Genomic DNA, 24,808 nt, shown 5'->3' with positions numbered 1-24,808 from the left:
ATTCTTCCCGGTGTATTGCCATTTTGGTTTTATTTTGGAGCTACAATTAAATATAGTAAATGGTCATCATTGGTCTTTTTTTGATGTTTCCCTAGTTAACTCTTGGTTGGATCTGTCAGGGCTCATGCTGTAGCATTTGTGAATATAGTATTCCTTGAGTTCTTGAAAGGCTTAAAAGTTTGAGGGACAGCTTGGCCAGATAGAAAATCTTTGACTGATGCATTGTTTCTTTAAATTTCCCCATTTTCTTGAAAATGTTCCTCCATTCTTAGTTTGCTTTGAATGTTGCTTTGACAAGTCTGATGCTAGAATAATGTTCTTGCCCTTATAAATAATTTGGCATTTTTATGTAGGTACTTAATTTCCTTTATATTTAAAATTTGTTTCTTCTGTCTTTAAAATTTAATATTGCTAAGCTGTGTCTTGGGCTTACCTTTCCAGGTCAGTTTTTCCAACACAGCTGCCCTTTTTGCGTATAGATTCAGTTCTTTTCTTTCTTTCTTTCTTTTTTTTTTTTTCCCTTGGATTACAGTTTCAACTATTAGTTTGATATCATTGTTTTTGTTTTTCTTTTTCAGAGCCTCCTTTTATATACATATAATGATGTTTCTTGTCTTCTATTTCTAGTACTTTCTAACCTTTTTTATTCTTCTATATATTTTTTTGTTTTCCTATAATTCTTCAGTCTTCCTTATTAAATGTTTATTTAGCAATTCTCCATTGGATGCATTGTAATTTAATCTTTATTTCTGAGTTTTTCTTTTTCTTCTTATTCTTTCCTGAGTTTAGTCACTTCTTATTTTGTTTCTTCTTGGATTTTGTCCATATCTGGTCTTAGTGTTGGAATTTCTGATTAAAGATATATATCTCCAAATGCTTGTTTAAGTATATTTAATTCCATTTAAAGTGTTTTGTCACAGTTTATTTTCTGCTTTTTCTTTGGAGGGGAGAAATTTTTATTAGCTGGAATATTTCAATTAAATTTTCTGTTTTGTTATATTGTCTTTGTATGGATATAGACTGTTTTAGTTTGTGTATCTTGTGGAGAGGGTTGGGGGTTTGGGGTAGTTTTTCTCTCAGTTACAGTGAAGCAGAGTTATTTTAATGGGTGCTTTTTTTTTTTTAAGTATCAGTAGGTGGAAGTTGGTTTGTCTTCCAGTACTGTTGTTCTTTTTTGTCTTAAACCGTGCTCCCTAGTTAGATGTGTTAAGATAATACACTTCTTTTTGCCCTCAGCACTCACCTCCTAAGAACACTTCTTCCTTCCTGTTCACATCAAGAAGTGATGCCCTTCCAAGATAGACCACCTTGGGATCCATACACTTCTTAGTAGTATTGTGATGTTTAGGTTTGGAGTTTTGTGTGTGTGTGTGTGTGTTTCTTTTCTTTTTAAGTATTTGCATACCTAGAGTATTTGCATATTTTCTTTTTGGAGGTAATTTTGTCACCATTAGGCTCTCAGCTTTCTTCTTCGTGCAGTCATTTTGAACTGTCCTCACATCCAGCTAAAGTTTCTGACAGGAACTCAGGAAATATCTTTGCTGGAACTTGGTGTGTGTTTTTCTACGAATAAGTAATTTGAAGTTAGTAGTATTCTCTGTATTCCATTAATGTAGAAGGTATGGGTTATATGCTGTTTTTGCTCTTCCTGTTGCCTTGTCTCGTGGGTTTTGGCATAGAGTGATTCAAATTTAGCTGGTCACTGTTTTCTTAAGGACACCTGGAAACATGTATCATCTTTTAAGCAGTTTTTTCTTTCAGAACCCAAATACAACTAATCTTGTACAAATTGCTTTTATTCTTTACATTTGAATCAAATTACTGTTTTTTATTTGGGCAAGGTTAGTTTTATCTCATCAATTGTGTGAATAGACAGTTTCCATTTTTTTTGAATACCTAATATCTCAAAGTGTTACTTGTTAACTATTAAACATGAGGTATCAGAAGAAGCATTAGACTTGGAATCTGGAGGGTAAGCCTTGGGTTATTTAATAGTTGGATAATCTGTAAGTTTGTATTTCCTCACTTGTAAAATATGAGGGTTAGAACTCTAAGGTGCCTTCTGGTTTGAAGATTTCTGTAAATATATGTTCCTGTGTGGTCTAAAACAACAGAAATTTATTCTCTCACTGTTCAGGAGGCAAGAAATCTGAAATCAGTTTCATCGGACCAATCAAGGTTTTGGCAGGGCTATATTCCCTCAGAGCTCTAGAGGAGAATCTGTTCTTTGGCGCTTCCAGGGTTTTTTTTTGTTTTTGTTTTTGTTTTTTGTTTTTGTTTTTGTTTTATTATTTTTAAAAAATGTTTTATTTACTTTTGAGAGAGAGAAAGGGGGGGACAGACAGATGATCTGAAGTAGGATGTGAGCTGACAGCACAGAGCCCCATGTGGGGCTTGAACTCACAAGCCGTGAGATCATGACCTGAGCTGAAGTTCAATGCTTAACTGACTGAGCCACCCAGGTGCTCCTGCTTCTTCTAGGTTTTGATGGCTGTTGGTCTTCCTTGGCTTGTGGCTGCATCATTCCAATCTCTGCCTCTATCTTCTACCTTCCTCTCTTTGTATGTTAAAGTCTTCCTTTGCCTCTCTTGGACATATCTTCAGGTTCTACCATAGTGCCCCCAGTGGCCCACATGCAAAATTTATAATTACCCTCATTCCAGTATTCCCCGGTGTCTCAGCATGAACTCAAGTTCAAAATCTCCTCTAAATGTTATCAACTCAAACCAAATCTTAGCATTTAAAGTAAGTATGGGTGAGCTCTGAATAAGAGCCATCCTGGGCCAGTATTCCTCTCTGTGGATGATCCTGTGGAATTAGAAAACAAGCTATCTGCTTTTATTTATTTATCTTTAAACGTTTCTTTATTTTGACACAGAATCCCAAGCAGGCTCCATGCTAATAGCACGGGGCTCGATTTCATGAACCACGAGATCATGACTGGAGCCAAAATCAAAAGTCAGACACTTAACTGACTGAGCCACCCAGGCACCCAAACAAGTTATCTGCTTCTCAAATGCAATGATGGAAGAGACATAGGATAATTATAGACATTGCCATTTGAAAATCCAAGGAAGAAAGGGGTCACCAGTCCTAAGCCACTTTGAAACTCAGCAAGGCAAATTCCATTAGGTTTCAAAGCCTGGTAATAATCTTTTGTGACTTGAAGCTTCACCCTTTGGGCCCATGGCTCTGTCCTTTGGGCCTGTGGCTCTGTCCTTAGCCTATGCACGCCTTTATACCTGCAGCTCTGGCTTTGAAGTCATTCTTCATTTTCCTTGAAGCCCATGCTTACACCAAGTAATTTTATCAGCCTGTTTGCTGACTGTAGAATTTTGGGAGTTTGACACCCTTCCTTCACTTTATCCTATCTCTGTCCCTTTCAGTCCAAGCTGGCAGTATTTCTGCAGGTATAACATTCTTAAGAGACTTTATGGGTCTCTTTTGTATGTTGTATGCCATTAGATAAGAGGCCTTCCAGAGATCTTTCCTGGATAATCCCATCTATATTGCTGGCCTCTGTTGAGATCATTGAGGGGATCCATGAGTCAGATGCCTACTCTTTTCATATTAGCAAAGCATCGTTCAGCCATGCACTTGACCTTCTGTCCAGGGTATGCTTTCCTAATAGTGTCTCCTAATTTGAGCATCTTCGGCATTCTGGACAGGCTGAAAATTTCTCAAATCATCAAGTTCTGGTTCCTTTTGGCTTAATAGTTCTTCCCTCAACGTATTTCTTTCCTCCTGCATTTCACTCTAAGTAGCAATAGGAAAGCAGGCTGTACCTTCAACTCTGCTTAGAAATCTCCACAGCTAAATATCCAAGTTCATTGCTTACAAGTTCTGCTTTCTACACAACTCAGCTAAGTTTTCCACCATTTTATAATAAGGATTGCCTTTCTTCCAGTTTAATAACATGTTTCTCATTTCCTTCTGAACCCTCAGTGGTAGGGTCTTTAATAGTCATATTTCTACCAGTATTCTGTTACGATGATCGAGGCTTTCCCTACCATGTTCCTCACTTCCTCCTGAACCCTCAGTGCTGGGGTCTTTAACATTCATATTTTACCAATAGCCTATTTAAGGCAATCTAGGATTTTTCTGTCATTCACCTAAAAATTCTTCCGGCCTCACTTGTTTTCAAATTCCACAGCTCCTTTCACATTTTTAGTATTTTGTTACGCTACCACCTCATATCCAGGTACCAAAGTCTATATTAGTTTTCTGTGGCCACTTTAACAAATTACCATAAACTTGGTGACTTAAAACAACAGAAATTTATTCTCTCACAGTTCTAGAGGCCAGAATCTGAAGTCAGTTTCACTAGGCTGAAATCAAGGTGTTGGTATGGCCACATTCCCTCTGGATACTCTATGGAGAAATCCAATCCTTGCCTCTTCCAGCTTCTGGTGGCTGCTGTCCTTCCTTGGCTTGAGTCCACATACCTCCCGCCTCTGCCTCCGTCTTCACATTACCATCTCTGTGTCAGAATCTCTATGTTTCCCTCTTATAAGGATACACTTGATTTCATGTAGGGCCCATCCAGATAATCCAGGATCATCTCTTTTTCTCAGGATCCTTCTTAACTTAATCATATCTGCAAAGGCCCTTTTTAGTCAGATAAGGTAACATTCATAGGTTCCGGGGATTCAGTTGTAAGTATCTTTGGGGAGGCCATTCTTAAACCTACCATAAGTAGCATTGTATCATTTTTGTTATTATTTCATATAACCTGACTTTAAAAAGTATAAACATTAGAGACAGTGAGTTCAGATTGGTTTGGACTTTCCTAACTTGTGCAGAAATCTCATTACAGCACTTTTCTTAGGATTTATCCTGAAGGTTGGACTTAGAGCTAATACTGTCTTACAGAGAACTCTTTCTGATGCTTTGATAACTAGCCCCCTTTGAATGGATTGCATTATAGGCCTTTTGCTAAATATGTTTCGTAGCAACTAATGTGCAATGTGCATAATTTCCTTGAAGGCAACTCCCTTAGGTTGACATTTGTGGAGCCACTAAATAAGATTTCCCTTTTCCTCTTTTTTTTTATAACAGTTTTATTGATTTATAGTTCACATACCATACAATCCACCCACATAAAGTATAACCAGTGATTTTTAGTGTATGCAGAATTGTGCAACCTATAGTCAATTTTAGAACATTTTCATTACCCTAAAGAAGCCCTATATTCTTTAATAGTCAAATCCCATTTCCTCCCAAGCCCTTTAGCCCTGTCTGATCTATCAGATTAATCTATTTTCTATCTCTATATATTTGCCTGTTCTGGACATTTCATATATATAGAATCATTCAATATGTGATCTTTTGTGTCTGGTGTCTTTTACTAAGCATGTTTTCAAGATTCATCCATGTTGTAGCATGTATCTTCGCTTCATTCCTTTTTATGGCTATGTAATACTCCATTGTGTGGTTGTAGTACGTTTTACTTTTCCACTCATCAGTTGGTGGACATTTGGGTTGTTTCCACTTTTTTGTCTCCTACCTCTTCTAAGCCTCAGTCCAACTGAGAAAAAGACAAAGGAATCAGGTGATTGGAGATAAAATATCAGCCTTATCAGTACTAAAGATGATTATAGCAAAAGGCTTAGTGCTCTAACTCCCTGTACTGCAAGCTCTTCCATTCCTTCCCCTGCTCCCAGAGACTCAGGGCAGAGTCTGCTCCAGTCCCTTCAGTTCAGTGATGAGCGGAGGCTGTGTTCTGAGGACAGCCTTCACAGGAGAGAGAAAATAGAAAAGACCAAGCCATGCATTTTCTCTGGGAAAGAGGGAGGAGGATGGGGCCCATATCACCGAAGTCCAGAAAGGGCAAATTGCTCCTGTGATTAGGAGCCATGTAGGTAGGAAACTGGGAGGAAGATGGAATGATTTCTTCTAATACTAAGAAGACTGGCATTTTAGTCATCTGTCTTATAAGTTGAAGAAAATGTATTTTTTCTTTGATTATGAAGTATTAAAAGCTCCATCAATCAAATATGTAAGCAGTTGAACAGTTTAAATGACAGCATTTATTAATTCTAATGTAGCTTGTTGTCTCATAATGTATAGGTTTCTCCACCAACTAAAGGAAGATAATTCTGACTTAATTAAAAAATTGTGGACTGATATTCAGCAGAAAATAACAACACAGTCACAAGTAACAACCCTTCCAGAAACTCCATCATCTGCTCCTCCATCAGGGGAACAAAACGGTTTGCTCCCCCATTGTCTTACTTCTCCCAGAACAGTGACTTGTTTTAGTATGTTCTTTTTTAAACATAGCAATTTTTAAAGCAATGTTATTTAGTCTTGACTGTCTTTACCTAATTGAATAAGATACTGATAGATCTGTTAATTGGAATGCTTAAAACTTTTTTGTTGTTCACTGGAGATTCTTTTGGAAATACTTTTTCTTTTAGCTGCTCTGAATGCTACCAATGCTGTCAAGAGAATCCACACCAGGCTTCAATCTGAAGAATCTACTGAGACTCTAGACTCAAGCTATGTTGTGGGACAAGTGCTGAACTCAAGGAAGCAAAAACAGTTGTTAAATAAAGGTTCAATCCCTTAATTTGCCAAGATGAATTAGTAAACACATAACTTGATACAACTTCTTTAATCTCTTAGTAAAGTTTTTCCCCTTAAACTCATCCAGTCAGAGCCAACTGATTAAGACTTTGTTGGATGGTGGCTAAGAAATGTTCTATGCCATGTAACTCTGTAGAAAGATAGTTTTAGTGTGTTTGTTATACACAGTGTAAACCTGTATGGATTTTTATGAAAAAATGGTTATAACTTCTATAAAAACCTTTTATAGGGGCGCCTGGGTAGCTCAGTTGGTTAAGTGTCCAACTCTTGATCTCGGCTCAGGTCATGATCTCACGGTTTCATGAGGTCAGGCCCCACGTTGGGCTCTGTGCTGACAGCATAGAGCCTGCTTGGAATTCTCTCTCTCTCCTCTTTCTCTCTGCCTCTCCCCGACTTGCACTGTCTCTTTCTCTCAAAATAAATAAATAAACATTGAAAACTTTTTGTTTATAAATTGTGAATAACAGTCAAAGGTTTCTCTAGTAGCTTTCTGGTATAATTTTTCTTGGTCTTATAATAGAATGACTTCTCTCATTATCAGTGAAAGGAAAACTGGATTCTCATGCTCCTTCCAAGCAGAAAAAGAGCATACTAACAGCTAGCACAGCCTCCACAGACTTACCAAATAGCAATAATTCCAGCCTGGATGTCCTCAAACACATGATAAATGAAGTGGAACATGAAATGGAAGAATATGAACGGTGTACAGGACGTGAGGTCAAGGGACTGCAAAGTAGTCAGGGTCTCACAGGCTTCACTCTGTCTCTGGTGGGCTCCCTCTGTCGCCTGGTTCGGTACCTTAAAGAGGTAAGAGCAAGAAGTTATTAGAGTCTCCTCTTCAGAGTGCGGGTAGATATGCTTAGAGTTGTTTTTTTTGTTTTTTGTTTTTTGTTGTTTTTCTTTTTGCTCTACCCTTAATTTATTGCAGTCTCCAAATGAAATATAGTCAAATCTGAATAGCTTTATTTAAAATATCTCAGCATGGGGCGCCTGGGTGACTCAGTCGGTTGTGTCGACTTCGGCTCAGGTCATGATCTCGCAGTTCGTGGGTTCGAGCTCCGTGTTGGGCTCTGTGCTGACAGCTCAGAGCCTGGAGCCTGCTTCAGATTCTGTGTCTTCTTCTCTCTCTGCCCCTTCCCTACTTGTGTTCTCTCTCTCTCTCACTCTCAAAAATAAATCTTAAAAAAATTAAAAAAAAATAAATAAAAAATAAAATACCTCAGCTTTAGATTAGCTGCAGTGAAGTTTTATCCTCTTAATTTTCCTCTGCATGCTGATTTATGTATCATCTAATATACTGATACATGGTCAGCTAAGTGATGTTGATTTTAATATGAGCTTTAGTAAAATATAATTAGAGGGGTTAATCTGCTATAAATAAGATCATGTCTTATGCTGATATTGAATATTATTGTTTGGCAGTATTAGATTCAGTAGAACTACTCAACTGTCCTCCTGATGCTTTTTCTGCTTCCTACTCCCACTTTAGTTGAGTTTGGAGAGCGGCATACCTGTAATCTATAGACACAGATGGGGAAAGTTCTTCATGTTATCTGTGTGACTAACTCAGGCTTTGCATTAGTGTATGAAGTGGGAGATATTTTGTTGTTGTGAAAATAATTTGTAAAACTAGCAGGAATTGTTTTTCAGTTCATTTGTGAATAATCAGTCTTCAGAATGCTGTGGAATTAGAGTTGGGTAAACATTTCATCTTTCAAAAAATCTATTTAAACTATTTTTTTTATACATTTAAATTTGTTAAATACAACAAAAAACGTTCAAGGACATTTTATTATTAAAATTATTGATTCATTGCTCTAATTCAAAATTTTTTTAATGTTTAGTTTATCCATTTTTTGAGAGAGACAGAGCACAAGTGGAGGAGGGGCAGAGAGAGAGGGAGACACAGAATCTGAAGCAGGTCCCAGGTTCTGAGCTGTTAGCAAAGAGCCTGACGTGGGGCTCAAACTCATGAACCATGAGATCATGACCTGGCCGAAGTTGGATACTCAACCGACTGAGCCACCCAGGTGCCCCAGTCTCTCTAATCCAGATGTTCCAATTTCTCTGGAGATGTCTTCCTAAAATTGCTTTTTAGTGAAATATTTATTGTATGGTCAGACTTAGGAAAGTCTTCACATTCTTCCACTCTTAAGTTAGGAATCTCTAGGAGTGTACTTTTGGTTCTCTGAAAGTATTACAGGTTTAGAAGCATATACTTTTTAGCTAATCACTTGCTTTATGAAGTTAAACCATTTAAGCCTGTCATTTATTTTTAATTTTCTTTTAACAAACTTAAATTTTGAATTGGTGATGCATTCATACAGTATGAAATTCAGAGAAACAGATATAGATAAAAATTCTAATTCTCACCTTTTTTTTTTTTTAATGCTTATTTATTTTTGAGAAAGAGCGAGTGTGCACACAAGAGAGGGAGGGGCAGAGAGGGAGACACAGAATCTGAAGCAGGCTCCAGGCTCTGAGCTGTCAGCACAGAGCCCAGCGCAGGGCTCAGACCCACAAGCAGTGAGATCATGACCTGAGTCAAAGTCGGATGCTTAACCCGACTGAGCCACATAGGTGCCCCCTACTTCCCATCCTTAACTTCCATTTAATGGGTCTGCTTCCTCGGCACCAGCTCTGATGACCAGGTGTGAGTGTATCCTTCTAGAGATGCTCTGTGTGTATTCAACCAATATGTATATGTACTTCCCCTTCCACTTCATTCTGCAAAAGTTGTAGTCATTTAATTCTGCGTACCATTGTGTTTATTGTGTTCTATTTAAAGAAGGGAAAAGGATACAGTATTTCACTTTAATGAAATATAAACCTTTTAATAAAAATATTTCATTCTCATTACTGTCACATAATATATACTCTGTAAGTATTTTTTTGACAGCTTTGAGTAGAAACTTTCAGTTTTCAGTACTTGATGCTGTTGATAGTAGTTTAGTTTTGGATGGGAGTTTTATTGATGGAAGTGGATTTTTTTTTGTAGAGTGAGCTCCAACTGCGTAAAGAAGTGGAGACAAGGCAGCAACTGGAACAAATGTTAGGTGATCATCGAGAGCTCATTGATGCTCTTACAGCTGAAATTCTTCTTCTCAGAGAAGAAAATACCGCAACCCAGGTACTTAGATGCAATCAAGCTTTTCTGTGTTTAGTATCATAAAACGTCTAAGGATATATAAGATTCTCCACTGGGTGTTGTATGGAAACCAATTTGCCAATACATTTCATAATAAAGAAAAAAAAAGAATATATAAGATTCTCTTCTAGTTGCCTTTGGTTTTGTTATGCTGATGTGATTACCTCTCACTTCTTTATTATCATCAATGGTAGCTTTTATTGAACATTTATTACATTGGAAGTACTATAGTAGAAACTTGGACTTTAAATACGTATAGAATAAATCTACTGTCTTTAAGAAACGTATTATTTAGTGGGGAAGACAGAATCTACATTGAAATGGTAACTACCAGTATTCTAGTAGTTGATCCAAAATGTGAAATAAAAAAATGTTATGATAGCTACTTTTAATTTCAAAACGTCAGGGGATACCATTTGAGGAAGCTTGCTGTAATCATATGCCATTTAAAATTGTTTACAGTCTCTATAAATTTATTATAGAAGTCCTCTTTGCCACTTGTCTGGATAATTGCTTTTTTTTTTTTTTTTTAAAACGCTTACACAGGGGGTGCCTGGGTGGCTCAGTTAGTGAAGCATCTGACTCTTGGCTCAGGTCGTGATCTCATAGTTGTGAGAATGAACCCTGCATCAGGCTGTGCACTGACAGCACAGAGCCTGCTTGGATTCTCTCTCTTCCTCTCTCTGTCCCTCCCCTGCTCATGCATGCTCTCTCTCTTTCTCAAAAACAAAACCAAAAAACTGAAAATAAAAAAAACTTACACAGTATTTCTTCTAGGAAATCTTACTGCCTCAATGCTATGCTCTTCATTTGTGCCTTTTGGATATTCTTTGGATATTGCTCTTCACTCTGTGTCTCTATAGATTTGCCAAATGTGGATATTTCATATAAATGGAATCTTGCAATTTGTGATCTTTTGTGTCTGTGTTTTTTTTCACTTAGCATAATGTTTTCAGGGCTTATCTATGTTGTAGCATGTTGTCAGTAGCTCATTACTTTTTTTGTCCACTAGTATTCCATTATGTGGATACACCACATTTTGCTTATCCATTCATCAAGTGATGGATTTTTGAATTGTTTCCACCTTTTTGTATATTATGAATGAATAATGCTGCTGTCAACATTCATGTACAAGTATTTGCGTGAACACAGGTTTTCAGTTCTCTTGGGAAAATGAATGGTTTTTAAATGTACTAACTGGCTCAACAAGTCTTTATTGATTTGGGCCTGGCACTGTTCTAGGTGTAGGAAGTACAGTAGTGAACAAAGAAGAAATCTTTACCCTCGTGGAGTTTATATTCTAAATAAATCCTGGGGAAAAAAAAGCGGAGTATATTGTAAGTTAGATGGTGGTATGTGGTATAAAGAAGAATAAAGCAGGTAAGAGGCATAGCAAGTACCTAGGATGGGAATTGTAATTGGGGTGGGCCATGCCTGTGAGGAAGGCCTGAAGGAGGTGAGGGAGCGAGTGTGCCGATAGTTAAGAGAAGAGCAGTCTCGGCAGAAGAACAGCAGGTGAAAAGGTCTTGAGGTGAGAGCGTGGCTGTTGAGCGCAAAAGCATGAGGGCCAGAATGTCTGGAGTCGAGTGTGGAAGAGTACTAGGAGGCAAGAGCCAATAGATAAGCTGTGTCATGAGGGCTTGCAAGCTGGGTAAGAATTTGGGTTTTTATGTTGGGTGAGAAGGGACACCACGGAAGGGTTTTGAGGAGAGAAGAGATGTGATGTGATTGAGGTTTTATGAGGATCACTGTGGGCGGCTGTGCGGAGACTAGATCAGAGATCACTGCCCTTTCTCGGTTCATGGTGCCCTTATTATCTCAAGATCCCCGTAGGCTGAAAGAAATACCCAACAGTTTCCTTTATTAAGTAGTTCGGCTCAAACTACTTAGTAAGTATTTATGTCTCAACAACTTAGATGCTGTTTGGAAAAAAACGCACAAAATATCAAAGTATTGATAGAAAAAGTTCTATTTGTATTCATGATTAAATAACCACAATTATTTGCTGATGGGATATGTCTACCTGCTGGGTACTGTACAGCTTCTCAAAGCTTGGAATCATTTTGGATATTGCCATTCTTATTTCCTATTCCACAGTAATTTTTATGCAGTGTTGCGTTTTATCATAGCAGCTACTGACAGCCCAGCTTCATGAAGATACGACATCATGAAAAGGAATGTATTTTGATCTAATATGGAAGCTGTGAACCACCTCAAGCTAGGAGTTCACTGGTGCCTAACAGATGTTGAGCAGCAGTGTTTTCCTTAAAAATATAAGATGTCCTGTGGTGCCCCTGTGGAGGCCCAAAGTGCTTCAAACCTTTTGGGGAACAGTATAGAACTAGACTGTAGGTGGTCAAACATGGAAGCAGAATGTTACAGACAGGAGTTAATGAAATAATCCAAGTGAGACATGGCAGCCTGGTCTAGGTTGGAAGTGGGAGAGGCTGTGAAAAGGGACTAAATTGTGAATGTATTTGGAAGGCAAACAGTAGGATTTGCTGATATGGGGCCAAGGAGAGGATGTGAGAGAAGAGTCAAGGATGATTCCAAAGCTATGGACTGAATATTTGGAAGGATAGAGGTGCTGTTGATGAGGTGGGGGTGTTCAGGGAGAATTTGGTTGTGCACATGTAAAGTTGGAGCCTATGTGAGTTCTAGGTGGAGATGCTGAGTAGGTCATTGGAGAGGAGTGTGGAATTTGGGAAAAAATTTGGGCTGGTATGAAATTGTTTAGTAGATTTCATTCACTAGTCCTACCAATAATACTTCTGACTTCTGGCCATCTCTGATTTTTATCAAATGTCTGTACCTCTTGGATATATATGTCTATATCTATGTGTGTATAATATCTCTTCTCTCTGTATATATTTTCTCTTAACATTATTTTATATACGTTACTATTAACACTTACAAGATCACGTTTTTTTCAGTTTAAATGCCCGTATAATATTCTGTTAAATTTCCTCCACCTGATATACTTGCCTCTTGGGGTAGCTTGAGTCAGTTGATACCATCTATATAAAAGAGGTTTTATAAATCAAAAGCCCTATAAAAGGTTAATCCTTATTATTCTGGCAGTGTATTTATTAATAATATTCTGTGATACATTTAACCATTCTTCTATCATGAGACTTTTAAAATATTTATGATTACGTGTTCTTACAAAGGCACTATTTTAGTGTTTGAATGGAAGTTCAAAGTTCCTAGACTATTTAAGATAATGATATGGTTATACATATCTAGGTGATGATTTGATATCTGATATGTCAATGATGTTATTTAATTCTTTTTTCTCCAGGCAAGGCTTCAGCAGTACATGGTCACAACAGATGAGCAACTTATATCGCTCACACATGCCATGAAGAACTGTCCTGTGATAAAAAGCAATGAAGAAAATCAGGCATCAGGAAGGGGATCTACGAGTAGGAAAATTATAGACAGTCCAGGTGGGTGTGGTCTTATTACCCCAGGTTGGTATTAAAACACTGATAGAGTAAACAAGACTCTAAACTTACATGGAGTTATTGGTTGTTGGTACATATGCAGCACTGTCACTACTTTGTCAGTATGGCAATGGCCACTTCTATTTTCAGCTAATATTTTTTGGGTTATTGCTGTATGCCAGGCACTTTTTGAGTGTTCTACATGTATTATCTCATATACCCCTCATGATAGTCTTATGAGGTAAGTATCTTTGTTATCCCCATTTTCTCGATGAGAAAACCAAGGCTTAGAGAGAACTGGTAACTTAGCAAGATCATAGAACTAGAAAGTAGCAGAACTTGCTTCCTATACCAGTGGGGCTTTCGTGCCAGCACTTTTCATCACTGTGCACCAAACTCAGGAGGAGAGGAGATGGTCTTGGAAAGAAAAAGAAATACCGGGTTTTAGAAATTCTGATGTTTTGAAAACCTTTCTTCACTTTGTGTACCTTCATATGCCACTGGCTGAATAGGGCGTTGAGGCCTTTTCATGTTTTTTGCTTCTAAGTAATATCTTGATGAGTGTCTTGTGTGGAGAGTGTTTTATGTATGTAGGAGTGTTTTCTCATGAGGGATTCTAAGAAGTGGCTGAGTAAAATTTGACTTGTGTGAGATACACTCAATGACTAGGGCAGGCCTCAAGGGCTAGGGGCCACCAGTGCTTTTCTCAAAAACGGCCTCTTCTTCCCGGTGCTGCCCCCTCACGAGTTACAGCTAAGAAAGATGTGGCCTAGAAAGTGAAGGCTCTAGAGTCCATGTGATTTTGCCTTTAATGGAAATGCATGTAAGTATAAACACCTGCAGTGTGTCCATGGTTTCTTTAAGTGCTAATGGCCTCTCACCTTCTTCAGAGGGCCCAGCTGTAAATGCTGATGTCTCTGTGCCGTCGGTGTTCCGAGGGGAAGAAGTGGCTGCATTGGCACAGGAAGACTTGCCTGTTAAACTGTCTCAGGTGCCAGCCCCGCCGGGTAGTGCGAACGTGGCCACCAGTTTTCCGGCACATGTATTTGAGCCAGCTGTGTTGTTAACACCACCCAGGCAGAAGAGCAGCTCCGGATTCTCTCCCTTGCAGGAAGGTGAGCAGGCTTCTTCTAGAGTGGTGTGCCTGTTGCCTTTTTATGCCTTAAATATGTAACACTGTGTCCATTTTTACCTGATAAACTGAATTTTGAAAGCTATTGATTGCCACACATAATCTTTAAGCTGGAGGAGGATTTTTCAGGGTTGTTTATATCATGTATGTTACATCAATGGTGAAATATCATGTTGAATTTCATTATGTATCTGTTCTGTTGGACATTGTAAATATTAAATCAGATCAAAGGATCAAAGTCCTCAGCATTAAAATGCCGAGTAAGGGAAATCCTCTTTTCCCTATGTTCCAGGAACATAGGAAAGGGTAAGAAACAGGAGGAGATTATCCTCCAGAGAGTAATGAAAGCTTAACCAAAAAAGGGTAAGAGCTGTGACTTTTAGGCATTTGTAATTCAGATGTGGTTAACTTCTTTCTCATGGAAAGTTTTTAGCTTATTAGTCAGTTGAGGTAATTTTATAATGAAAATTAAAAATAGCTTTAGAGCCACTTTTTGCAGGACATATATAGAGTTAAGAATAAAAACATTTAAATTTAAAATTAGGTCAGAGATTCTTCACTTGGGGGCTCATGGATGGTCTTTAGAAGTTCCATGGAATGCTTCATTGTTTGGAAAATTATATTTATTTGTCCACCTGTGCATTCTTCTGGAACTATAGCCTTTTCTCCCCCATTTTCAGAATAGTTCTTTAATCAAAAAAGTACCTTAGACTCTTCTCCAGTGTTTTTAGAGAAATATTAATTCAGCCTTGATTTGCCTACATTTTTATTTCTTTAAAAAGAGTGTTTACATTCTTGAATAGGGGAACAGAATAATAACTTTTTTTTTTATTTTGAGAGAGAGAGAGAGAGAGAGAGAGAGAGAGAGAGGGAGGGAGGGAGGTGTGAGCATGAGCAGGGGAAGGGCAGAGAGAGAGGATCCGTGCAGTGACAGTGCAGAGCCCAGCGTGGGGCTCAAACTCATGAACCATGAGATCATGACCTGAGCTGAAATCAAGTATGGCGTTTAACTGTCTTAACCACCCAGGCGCCCCCACTGTAATAGCTTTTGTTGTCACTGGGACTTACAAATTTTGTCAGATTTTCTGTACTTTTCAATAAAGGACAGGAAGAGGCCATAAAGGTTAAAGAAAATGACAAATCCTTACCATTATAAAATTTGTCTTGGCATTTAATATGTGATTGCAGAATCTGTCAGATCTGTGTGGCGTAGGGAGACAGTGCTAGACTGAGAGTCAGAAGTGCTGAAGTCTTGGCCAACCCAATGACTAGCCGTGAGGCATGCATTTTCTGCATTTCATTTTCCTAGCTCTAAAATGAAAGATTTTTCTTTTATCTTTAATGTTCCTCGAGCTCTGTAATTCTCTGATTCAGTATTCCTCTTCAGAGGCTAGAGAGTGTTGTTAAGTCTGGTTAGATTTAGGAAATATGATTTCAATTCTGATTTCTGTTCAGGTTAGATTTTCATTCCTTAAAGTAATCTTTCAAATGTTTACATGGTATTAGTAAGCTTGTCTAATGATCTTTTTTGAGATATTCTAAATTATTTTCCATTGGTGATAGTAAAATAGCTTGAAATTCTTTTAAAAAAATGATGACGGTAAATATTTTTACTCTGATTACAAATAATACTAAATGTTTACTAAAGCAAATTATTTGGGGACTATTATAGACAACACTTTGTTAGCAGGTTTGCACTGAAAATAACAGTATACATTTCTTTTACAGTGTGCAGATAGGATAACCTTTGAGTGTGTATTGTTAGTTGAAGTTTTATCATATTTTTCAGCATTTTGTTTAGAATGCTCACATGTAAAGAATTGTTCAGTTAAACTGAACATGTGGATAAAGGTAGGAGATACATAGGGCCCTTGATCAGCATTTAGTTGTGCTCTAGAACAACTCTGCCTGATAGAACATCCTGTAGTGATGAAAATGTTCTATGTCTTTTCCATTCAGTATGGTAGCCACTAGCCTCAGGGGACTGTTGAGCACTGGAAATGTGGCTAATATTACTGAAGAACTGAATTAATAATTTTACTTAACTTTAATTAATTTGAATTTGAATTTGAATAGCTGAATATGCCCAGAGGCTATGATAATGGACAGGCTCACTCTAGAATTTCCTGTCATAGATATTTTCCTTTAGCTACTAATCGACTTCTACTTACAGCCACACTTTTTGAAGGAGTAGTATATTAAGCTGTTTTCATTTTCTTATCTCCCATTCGTTTTTTACTTTCAGATGTTAATTCTAATTTATATTTCCATGTGCTTAAAAAAAAAGCACGTACAAGGGTCTCTTCCTCTTTCATCTTTAGGCCTGTGCTAAGAGGGAATCATTTTTTTCCAATTTGATTTCTGCTTATCTTGTGGTGGTCTGCATAATTAATATAAAATATTTTTATATTTCTTTGCTTAGATGTCAGCTTTACACAATAATTATAAACTCTCCTTTATTAAAGAAGAGGGTTTAAAAAATTTTTTATTTTTTTATTTTATTTTTGAGAGAGACAGAGCGCCAGCAAGGGAGGGGCAGAGAGAGACAGGGAGACACAGAATCCAAAGCAGGCTCCAAGGGCTGAGCTGTCTGCACAGAGCCTGACTTGGGGCTCGATCTCACAGATGGTGAGATTATGACCTGAGCTGAAGTCAGACGCTTAACCGACTGAGCCACCCAGGCGCCCCGTATTAAAGAAGAGGTTTTAATTAACATTAACCTACTTCTCTTCTCTAATTTGGAAGATTACATTTTAATTTTTAATTCTCCTGTTGTTTAACTTTGTTTTTTTTTTTTTTTTTTTTTTTTTTTTTTCTGAAATTTATTGACAAATTGGTTTCCATACAACACCCAGTGCTCATCCCAAAAGGTGCCCTCCTCAATACCCATCACCCACCCTCTCCTCCCTCCCACCCCCCATCAACCCTCAGTTTGTTCTCAGTTTTTAACAGTCTCTTATGCTTTGGCTCTCTCCCATTCTAACCTCTTTTTTTTTTTTTTTCCTTCCCCTCCCCCATGGGTTCCTGTTCAGTTTCTCAGGATCCACATAAGAGTGAGACCATATGGTATCTGTCTTTCTCTGTATGGCTTATTTCACTTAGCATCACACTCTCCAGTTCCATCCACGTTGCTACAAAAGGCCATATTTCATTTTTTCTCATTGCCATGTAATATTCCATTGTGTATATAAACCACAATTTCTTTATCCATTCATCAGTTGATGGACATTTAGGCTCTTTCCATAATTTGGCTATTGTTGAGAGTGCTGCTATGAACATTGGGGTACAAGTGGCCCTATGCATCAGTGCTCCTGTATCCCTTGGATAAATTCCTAGCAGTGCTATTGCTGGGTCATAGGGTAGGTCTATTTTTAATTTTCTGAGGAACCTCCACACTGCTTTCCAGAGCGGCTGCACCAATTTGCATTCCCACCAACAGTGCAAGAGGGTTCCCGTTGCTCCACATCCTCTCCAGCATCTATAGTCTCCTGATTTGTTCATTTTGGCCACTCTGACTGGTGTGAGGTGATACCTGAGTGTGGTTTTGATTTGTATTTCCCTGATAAGGAGCGACGCTGAACATCTTTTCATGTGCCTGTTGGCCATCCGGATGTCTTCTTTAGAGAAGTGTCTATTCATGTTTTCTGCCCATTTCTTCACTGGGTTATTTGTTTTTCGGGTGTGGAGTTTGGTGAGCTCTTTATAGATTTTGGATACTAGCCCTTTGTCCGATATGTCATTTGCGAATATCTTTTCCCATTCCGTTGGTTGCCTTTTAGTTTTGTTGGTTGTTTCCTTTGCTGTGCAGAAGCTTTTTATCTTCATAAGGTCCCAGTAATTCACTTTTGCTTTTAATTCCCTTGCCTTTGGGGATGTGTCGAGTAAGAGATTGCTACGGCTGAGGTCAGAGAGGTCTTTTCCTGCTTTCTCCTCTAAGGTTTTGATGGTTTCCTGTCTCACATTGAGGTCCTTTATCCATTTTGAGTTTATTTTTGTGAATGGTGTGAGAAAGTGGTCTAGTTTCAACCTTCTGCATGTTGCTGTCCAGTTCTCCCAGCACCATTTGTTAAAGAGGCTGTCTTTTTTCCATTGGATGTTCTTTCCTGCTTTGTCAAAGATGAGTTGGCCATATGTTTGTGGGTCTAGTTCTGGGGTTTCTATTCTATTCCATTGGTCTATGTGTCTGTTTTGGTGCCAATACCATGCTGTCTTGATGATGACAGCTTTGTAGTAGAGGCTAAAGTCTGGGATGGTGATGCCTCCTGCTTTGGTCTTCTTCTTCAAAATTCCTTTGGCTATTCGGGGCCTTTTGTGGTTCCATATGAATTTTAGGATGGCTTGTTCTAGTTTCGAGAAGAATGCTGGTGCAATTTTGATTGGGATTGCATTGAATGTGTAGATAGCTTTGGGTAGTATTGACATTTTGACAATATTTATTTTTCCAATCCATGAGCAGGGAATGTCTTTCCATTTCTTTAAATCTTCTTCAATTTCCTTCAGAAGCTTTCTATAGTTTTCAGCATACAGATCCTTTACATCTTTGGTTAGATTTATTCCTAGGTATTTTATGCTTCTTGGTGCAATTGTGAATGGGATCAGTTTCTTTATTTGTCTTTCTGTTGCTTCATTGTTAGTGTATAAGAATGCAACTGATTTCTGTACATTGATTTTGTATCCTGCAACTTTGCTGAATTCCTGTATCAGTTCTAGCAGACTTTTGGTGGAGTCTATCGGATTTTCCATGTATAATATCATGTCATCTGCAAAAAGCGAAAGCTTGACTTCATCTTTGCCAATTTGGATGCCTTTGATTTCCTTTTGTTGTCTGATTGCTGATGCTAGAACTTCCAGCACTATGTTAAACAGCAGCGGTGAGAGTGGGCATCCTTGTCGTGTTCCTGATCTCAGGGAAAAAGCTTTCAGTTTTTCCCCGTTGAGGATGATGTTAGCTGTGGGCTTTTCATAAATGGCTTTTATGATCTTTAAGTATGTTCCTTCTATCCCGACTTTCTCAAGGGTTTTTATTAAGAAAGGGTGCTGGATTTTGTCGAAGGCCTTTTCTGCATCGATTGACAGGATCATATGGTTCTTCTCTCTTTTTTTGTTAATGTGATGTATCACGTTGATTGATTTGCGAATGTTGAACCAGCCCTGCATCCCAGGAATGAATCCCACTTGATCATGGTGAATAATTCTTTTTATATGCCGTTGAATTCGATTTGCTAGTATCTTATTGAGAATTTTTGCATCCATATTCATCAGGGATATTGGCCTGTAGTTCTCTTTTTTTACTGGGTCTCTGTCTGGTTTAGGAATCAAAGTAATACTGGCTTCATAGAATGAGTCTGGAAGTTTTCCTTCCCTTTCTATTTCTTGGAATAGCTTGAGAAGGATAGGTATTATCTCTGCTTTAAACGTCTGGTAGAACTCCCCTGGGAAGCCATCTGGTCCTGGACTCTTATTTGTTGGGAGATTTTTGATAACCGATTCAATTTCTTCGCTGGTTATGGGTCTGTTCAAGCTTTCTATTTCCTCCTGATTGAGTTTTGGAAGCGTGTGGGTGTTCAGGAATTCGTCCATTTCTTCCAGGTTGTCCAATTTGTTGGCATATAATTTTTCATAGTATTCCCTGATAATTGTTTGTATCTCTGAGGGATTGGTTGTGATAATTCCATTTTCATTCATGATTTTATCTATTTGGGTCATCTCCCTTTTCTTTTTGAGAAGCCTGGCTAGAGGTTTGTCAATTTTGTTTATTTTTTCAAAAAACCAACTCTTGGTTTCGTTGATCTGCTCTACAGTTTTTTTAGTTTCTATATTGTTTATTTCTGCTCTGATCTTTATTATTTCTCTTCTTCTGCTGGGCTTAGGCTGCCTTTGCTGTTCTGCTTCTAGTTCCTTTAGGTGTGCTGTTAGATTTTGTATTTGGGATTTTTCTTGTTTCTTGAGATAGGCCTGGATTGCAATGTATTTTCCTCTCAGGACTGCCTTCGCTGCATCCCAAAGCGTTTGGATTGTTGTATTTTCATTTTCGTTTGTTTCCATATATTTTTTAATTTCTTCTCTAATTGCCTGGTTGACCCACTCATTCGTTAGTAGGGTGTTCTTTAACCTCCATGCTTTTGGAGGTTTTCCAGACTTTTTCCTGTGGTTGATTTCAAGCTTCATGGCATTGTGGTCTGAAAGTAAGCATGGTATAATTTCAATTCTTGTAAACTTATGAAGGGCTGTTTTGTGACCCAGTATATGATCTATCTTGGAGAATGTTCCATGTGCACTCGAGAAGAAAGTATATTCTGTTGCTTTGGGATGCAGAGTTCTAAATATATCTGTCAAGTCCATCTCATCCAATGTCTCATTCAGGGCCCTTGTTTCTTTATTGACCGTGTGTCTAGATGATCTATCCATTTCTGTAAGTGGTGTATTAAAGTCCCCTGCAATTACCACATTCTTATCAATAAGGTTGCTTATGTTTATGAGTAATTGTTTTATATATTTGGGGGCTCCGGTATTCGGTGCATAGACATTGATAATTGTTAGCTCTTCCTGATGGATAGACCCTGTAACTATTATATAATGTCCTTCTTCATCTCTTGTTACAGCCTTTAATTTAAAGTCTAGTCTGTCTGATATAAGTATGGCTACTCCAGCTTTCTTTTGGCTTCCAGTCGCATGATAAATAGTTCTCCATCCCCTCACTCTCAATCTAAAGGTGTCCTCAGGTCTAAAATGAGTCTCTTGTAGACAGCAAATAGATGGGTCTTGTTTTTTTATCCATTCTGATACCCTATGTCTTTTGGTTGGCGCATTTAATCCATTTACATTCAGTGTTATTATAGAAAGATACGGGTTTAGAGTCATTGTGATGTCTGTATGTTTTATGCTTATAGTGATGTCTCTGGGACTTTGTCTCACAGGGTCCCCCTTAGGATCTCTTGTAGGGCTGGTTTAGTGGTGACAAATTCCTTCAGTTTTTGTTTGTTTGGGAAGACCTTTATCTCTCCTTCTATTCTAAATGACAGACTTGCTGGATAAAGGATTCTCGGCTGCATATTTTTTCTGTCTAGCACCCTGAAAATCTCTTGCCAATTCTTTCTGGCCTGCCAAGTTTCAAAAGAGAGATCAGTCACGAGTCTTATAGGTCTCCCTTTATATGTGAGGGCACGTTTACCCCTTGCTGCTTTCAGAATTTTCTCTTTATCCTTGTATTTTGCCAGTTTCACTATGATATGTCGTGCAGAAGATCGATTCAAGTTACGTCTGAAGGGAGTTCTCTGGGCCTCTTGGATTTCAATGCCTTTTTCCTTCCCCAGTTCAGGGAAGTTCTCAGCTATAATTTCTTCAAGTACCCCTTCAGCACCTTTCCCTCTCTCTTCCTCCTCTGGGATACCAATTATGCGTATATTATTTCTTTTTAGTGTATCACTTAATTCTCTAATTTTCCCCTCATACTCCTGGATTTTTTTATCTCTCTTTTTCTCAGCTTCCTCTTTTTCCATAACTTTATCTTCTAGTTCACCTATTCTCTCCTCTGCCTCTTCAAGCCGAGCTGTGGTGGTTTCCATTTTGTTATGCATTTCGTTTAAAGCGTTTTTCAGCTCCTCGTGACTGTTCCTTAGTCCCTTGATCTCTGTAGCAAGAGATTCTCTGCTGTCCTGTATACTGTTTTCAAGCCCAGCGATTAATTTTATGACTATTATTCTAAATTCACTTTCTGTTATATTATTTAAATCCTTTTTGATCAGCTCATTAGCTGTTGTTATTTCCTGGAGATTCTTCTGAGGGGAGTTCTTCCGCTTGGTCATTTTGGATAGTCCCTGGCGTGGTGAGGACCTGCAGGGCACTTCCCCTGTGCTGTGGTGTATACCTGGAGTTGGTGGGCGGGGCCGCAGTCAGACCTGATGTCTGCCCCCAGCCTACCGCTGGGGCCACAGTCAGACTGGTGTGTGCCTTCTTTTCCCCTCTCCTAGGGGCGGGATTCACTGTGGGGTGGTGTGGCTCGTCTGGGCTACTTGCACCCTGCCAGGCTTGTGATGCTGGGGATCTGGTGTATTAGCTGGGGTGGGTAGGCAAGGTGCTCGGGGGCAGGAGGGGCAGGCTTAGATCGCTTCTCCTTAGGTGATCCACTTCAGGAGGGGCCCTGTGGCAGCGGGAGGGAGTCAGATCCGCTGCCGCTGCCGGAGGTTTGGCTCCGCAGAAGCGCAGAGTTGGGTGTTTGCGCGGAGCGAGCAAGTTCCCTGGCAGGAACCGGTTCCCTTTGGGATTTCGGCTGGGGGATGGGCGGGGGAAATGGCGCTGGCGAGCGCCTTTGTTCCCCACCAAACTGAGCTCTGTTGTCAGGGGGCTCAGCAGCTCTCCCTCCCTTTGTCCTCCAGCCTTCCCGCTTTCCGAGCAGAGCTGTTAATTTCTGACCTCCCAGACGCTAAGTCGCGCTTGCTGTGGGAACACAGTCCGTTGGGCCCCTCCGCTTTTGCAAGCCCGACTCGGGGGCTCTGCTTGGCCGGCGAGCCGCCCCTCCGCCCCGGCTCCCTCCCGCCAGTCCGTGGAGCGCGCACCGCCTCGCCGCCCTTCCTACCCTCTTCCGTGGGCCTCTCGTCTGCGTTTGGCTCCGGCGACTCCGTTCTGCTAATCCTCTGGCGGTTTTCTGGGTTATTTAGGCAGGTGTAGATGGAATCTAAGTGATCAGCAGGACGTGCGGTGAGCCCAGCGTCCTCCTAAGCCGCCATCTTGCCGCCTTGGTCCTGTTGTTTAACTTTGTGTTTTCAAATACTTTTTATTTCTTCTTGGTTCACTTTAGGCAGTATATCTCAGCTTTCTGCTATGTAAGACAAGGATCCTGGCTCCCCTTTCTGGCTCTCCTTTGCTTCTACTTCCCACCTTCAGTCAGCCTACCTTTCCTTTTACAGGACCACAGTTGGTAACATTTACGTTGTTCCATTACCACACTTAGGTCTTCTGTGTCTTGTCTACAGATGGATACTGAAAGTTGAAAACAAATGACAATTATTTTTTGTTTTCTGATCCATTGTTACTATCAATCCTTGTGCCACAGGAAGGAAAAAGTTCTTCTGAAGATCAAAGTGAAATTTGTGTATGTGTGTGAATTTCTTTATTTCACTTCATCAGTTGCTCAGAATCTTTAAGCTTGCTCTGCATTTATGGTGACTTTCTTGCTCAGTTTTTGTTTTGCCTGGAATTTCAAATTGCTCTTACCTCTTGTTTTCACAAGAATAATGTGCTTTACACGTGAATAATATCTTCTGGTCCTTATACTGTCTGTGGCATGGAATCCACTTTCATCTCAGAGATGCTTTGCAAAAGCTCTTCATCCCCTGGTCTGGTCTTGACTGATTGCTCGCTGGGCCCACTGCACGCCTCTTATCTTGGGAATTGCTAACATTACACTCCTGGATTGCATCTACTATTTCCTGGATGCGATTTCTTCTTCTTCTTTGGTTTTCTCCCTCAAGTTTTTGAAAGAAATCGTCAGAATGGGTATATAGAAGGTAAACCCTAAGTTCTTAAAAATTTGAGAATATTTTTACTTTTCTATTATACGTGGTTGATAATTTGTCTAGATACAGAATTCTAGGTTCATATTCGTTTCCCCCTGAGAAATCAAAGGCATTGTTCCATTGATTTTTAGTATCTGGTGTTGTGGTTGAGATGTCAGATGCAATATCTAATTTTTATTTCTTTGTATTTGACCTACTTTTTCTCTGTGGAAGCTTTAGGGTTCCTTTGTTGTAATTCTGACATTGCATAATGTGTGTCTAAATAATAGTTTTTTGTTTTGTTTTTTTTTTCTCATTGCACAAAGAGGCACCAGTGAGACCTTTTGGACTAAAGACACATGAATTTCTGCAGTTTTAGAAAACTGTATGTTGACCTTTTGGATTATTTTCTTATGTATTTAGCTTTATATCTTCCTTCTTATATTCTGGAGGATTTTTTTCATTTTGTGTTCAAACCTGTCTTTTAGATTTCTTTAATTCACCAAATTGTATGTTTAATTTCTAAGCAAGAGCCCTTTCTTATTGTCTAATCTGTTTTCATTGATGCTTATTACAACTGCATTGTCTCCTAGAAACTCTCTTCTGAGTAGACCATTTAGAATTTTGTTACATTATCTTCTGTACCTGGATTTTCCTTCTCTTCCTCTTAGTCTCTTGTTCTGTTTACCTATCCTGGTTTTTCTCTTTGTGCTGTCAGTTTTCCTCATATGTCTGGTGTTACTTCATGGCCCATGATAGTTAAGAATAAATGACATGACTGAATGTTATAGGTGGTTGGCATACATTTGCTCTTCTGTGTAGGTGAGTCTTGGTCTGTTTTCCCAGTAGGCTTTCCCTTCAGCAGTTACTTTGTATATGTGGACATGCTCTGTTAACTGCTGGCCTCCTTTTAGGGTATGCAATATGCAGGTAAGATTGAGCTGTTCTACTGGGGCTACCACATTTACTTTCCCCGATGCTGTTTTGTTGTTGTTTGTTT

At 39.0% G+C, this 24,808-nt stretch overlaps 1 protein-coding gene across 9 annotated transcripts in view; it reads left to right on the top strand.

Moving 5' to 3' along the window:
• SPICE1 (spindle and centriole associated protein 1) overlaps positions 1–24,808 on the top strand; it is a 69,142-nt gene that overhangs the window by 33,400 nt on the left and 10,934 nt on the right. For 6 of the 9 annotated variants that reach the window (XR_006299362.1, XR_006299361.1, XM_043594194.1 and 3 more), the window contains exons 8-13: positions 6,070–6,260; positions 6,420–6,557; positions 7,130–7,395; positions 9,587–9,718; positions 13,038–13,185; positions 14,073–14,297. Coding sequence is in view for 7 of the 9 variants with exons in the window: in XM_043594194.1 (XP_043450129.1) it covers positions 6,070–6,260; positions 6,420–6,557; positions 7,130–7,395; positions 9,587–9,718; positions 13,038–13,185; positions 14,073–14,297 (1,100 nt within the window). In the remaining 2 variants the exon portion in view is untranslated. The remainder of the gene's footprint in view (positions 1–6,069; positions 6,261–6,419; positions 6,558–7,129; positions 7,396–9,586; positions 9,719–13,037; positions 13,186–14,072; positions 14,298–24,808) is intronic. The other 3 variants (XM_043594197.1, XM_043594195.1, XM_043594196.1) reach the window with 1 other exon arrangement.

The sequence above is a fragment of the Prionailurus bengalensis genome, chromosome C2 (assembly GCF_016509475.1).
Source record: "Prionailurus bengalensis isolate Pbe53 chromosome C2, Fcat_Pben_1.1_paternal_pri, whole genome shotgun sequence".
Taxonomy (NCBI): Eukaryota; Metazoa; Chordata; class Mammalia; order Carnivora; family Felidae; genus Prionailurus; species Prionailurus bengalensis.
The sequence above is the reverse complement of the archived record's forward strand: the minus strand, read 5'-3'. Positions and strand labels throughout refer to the sequence as shown.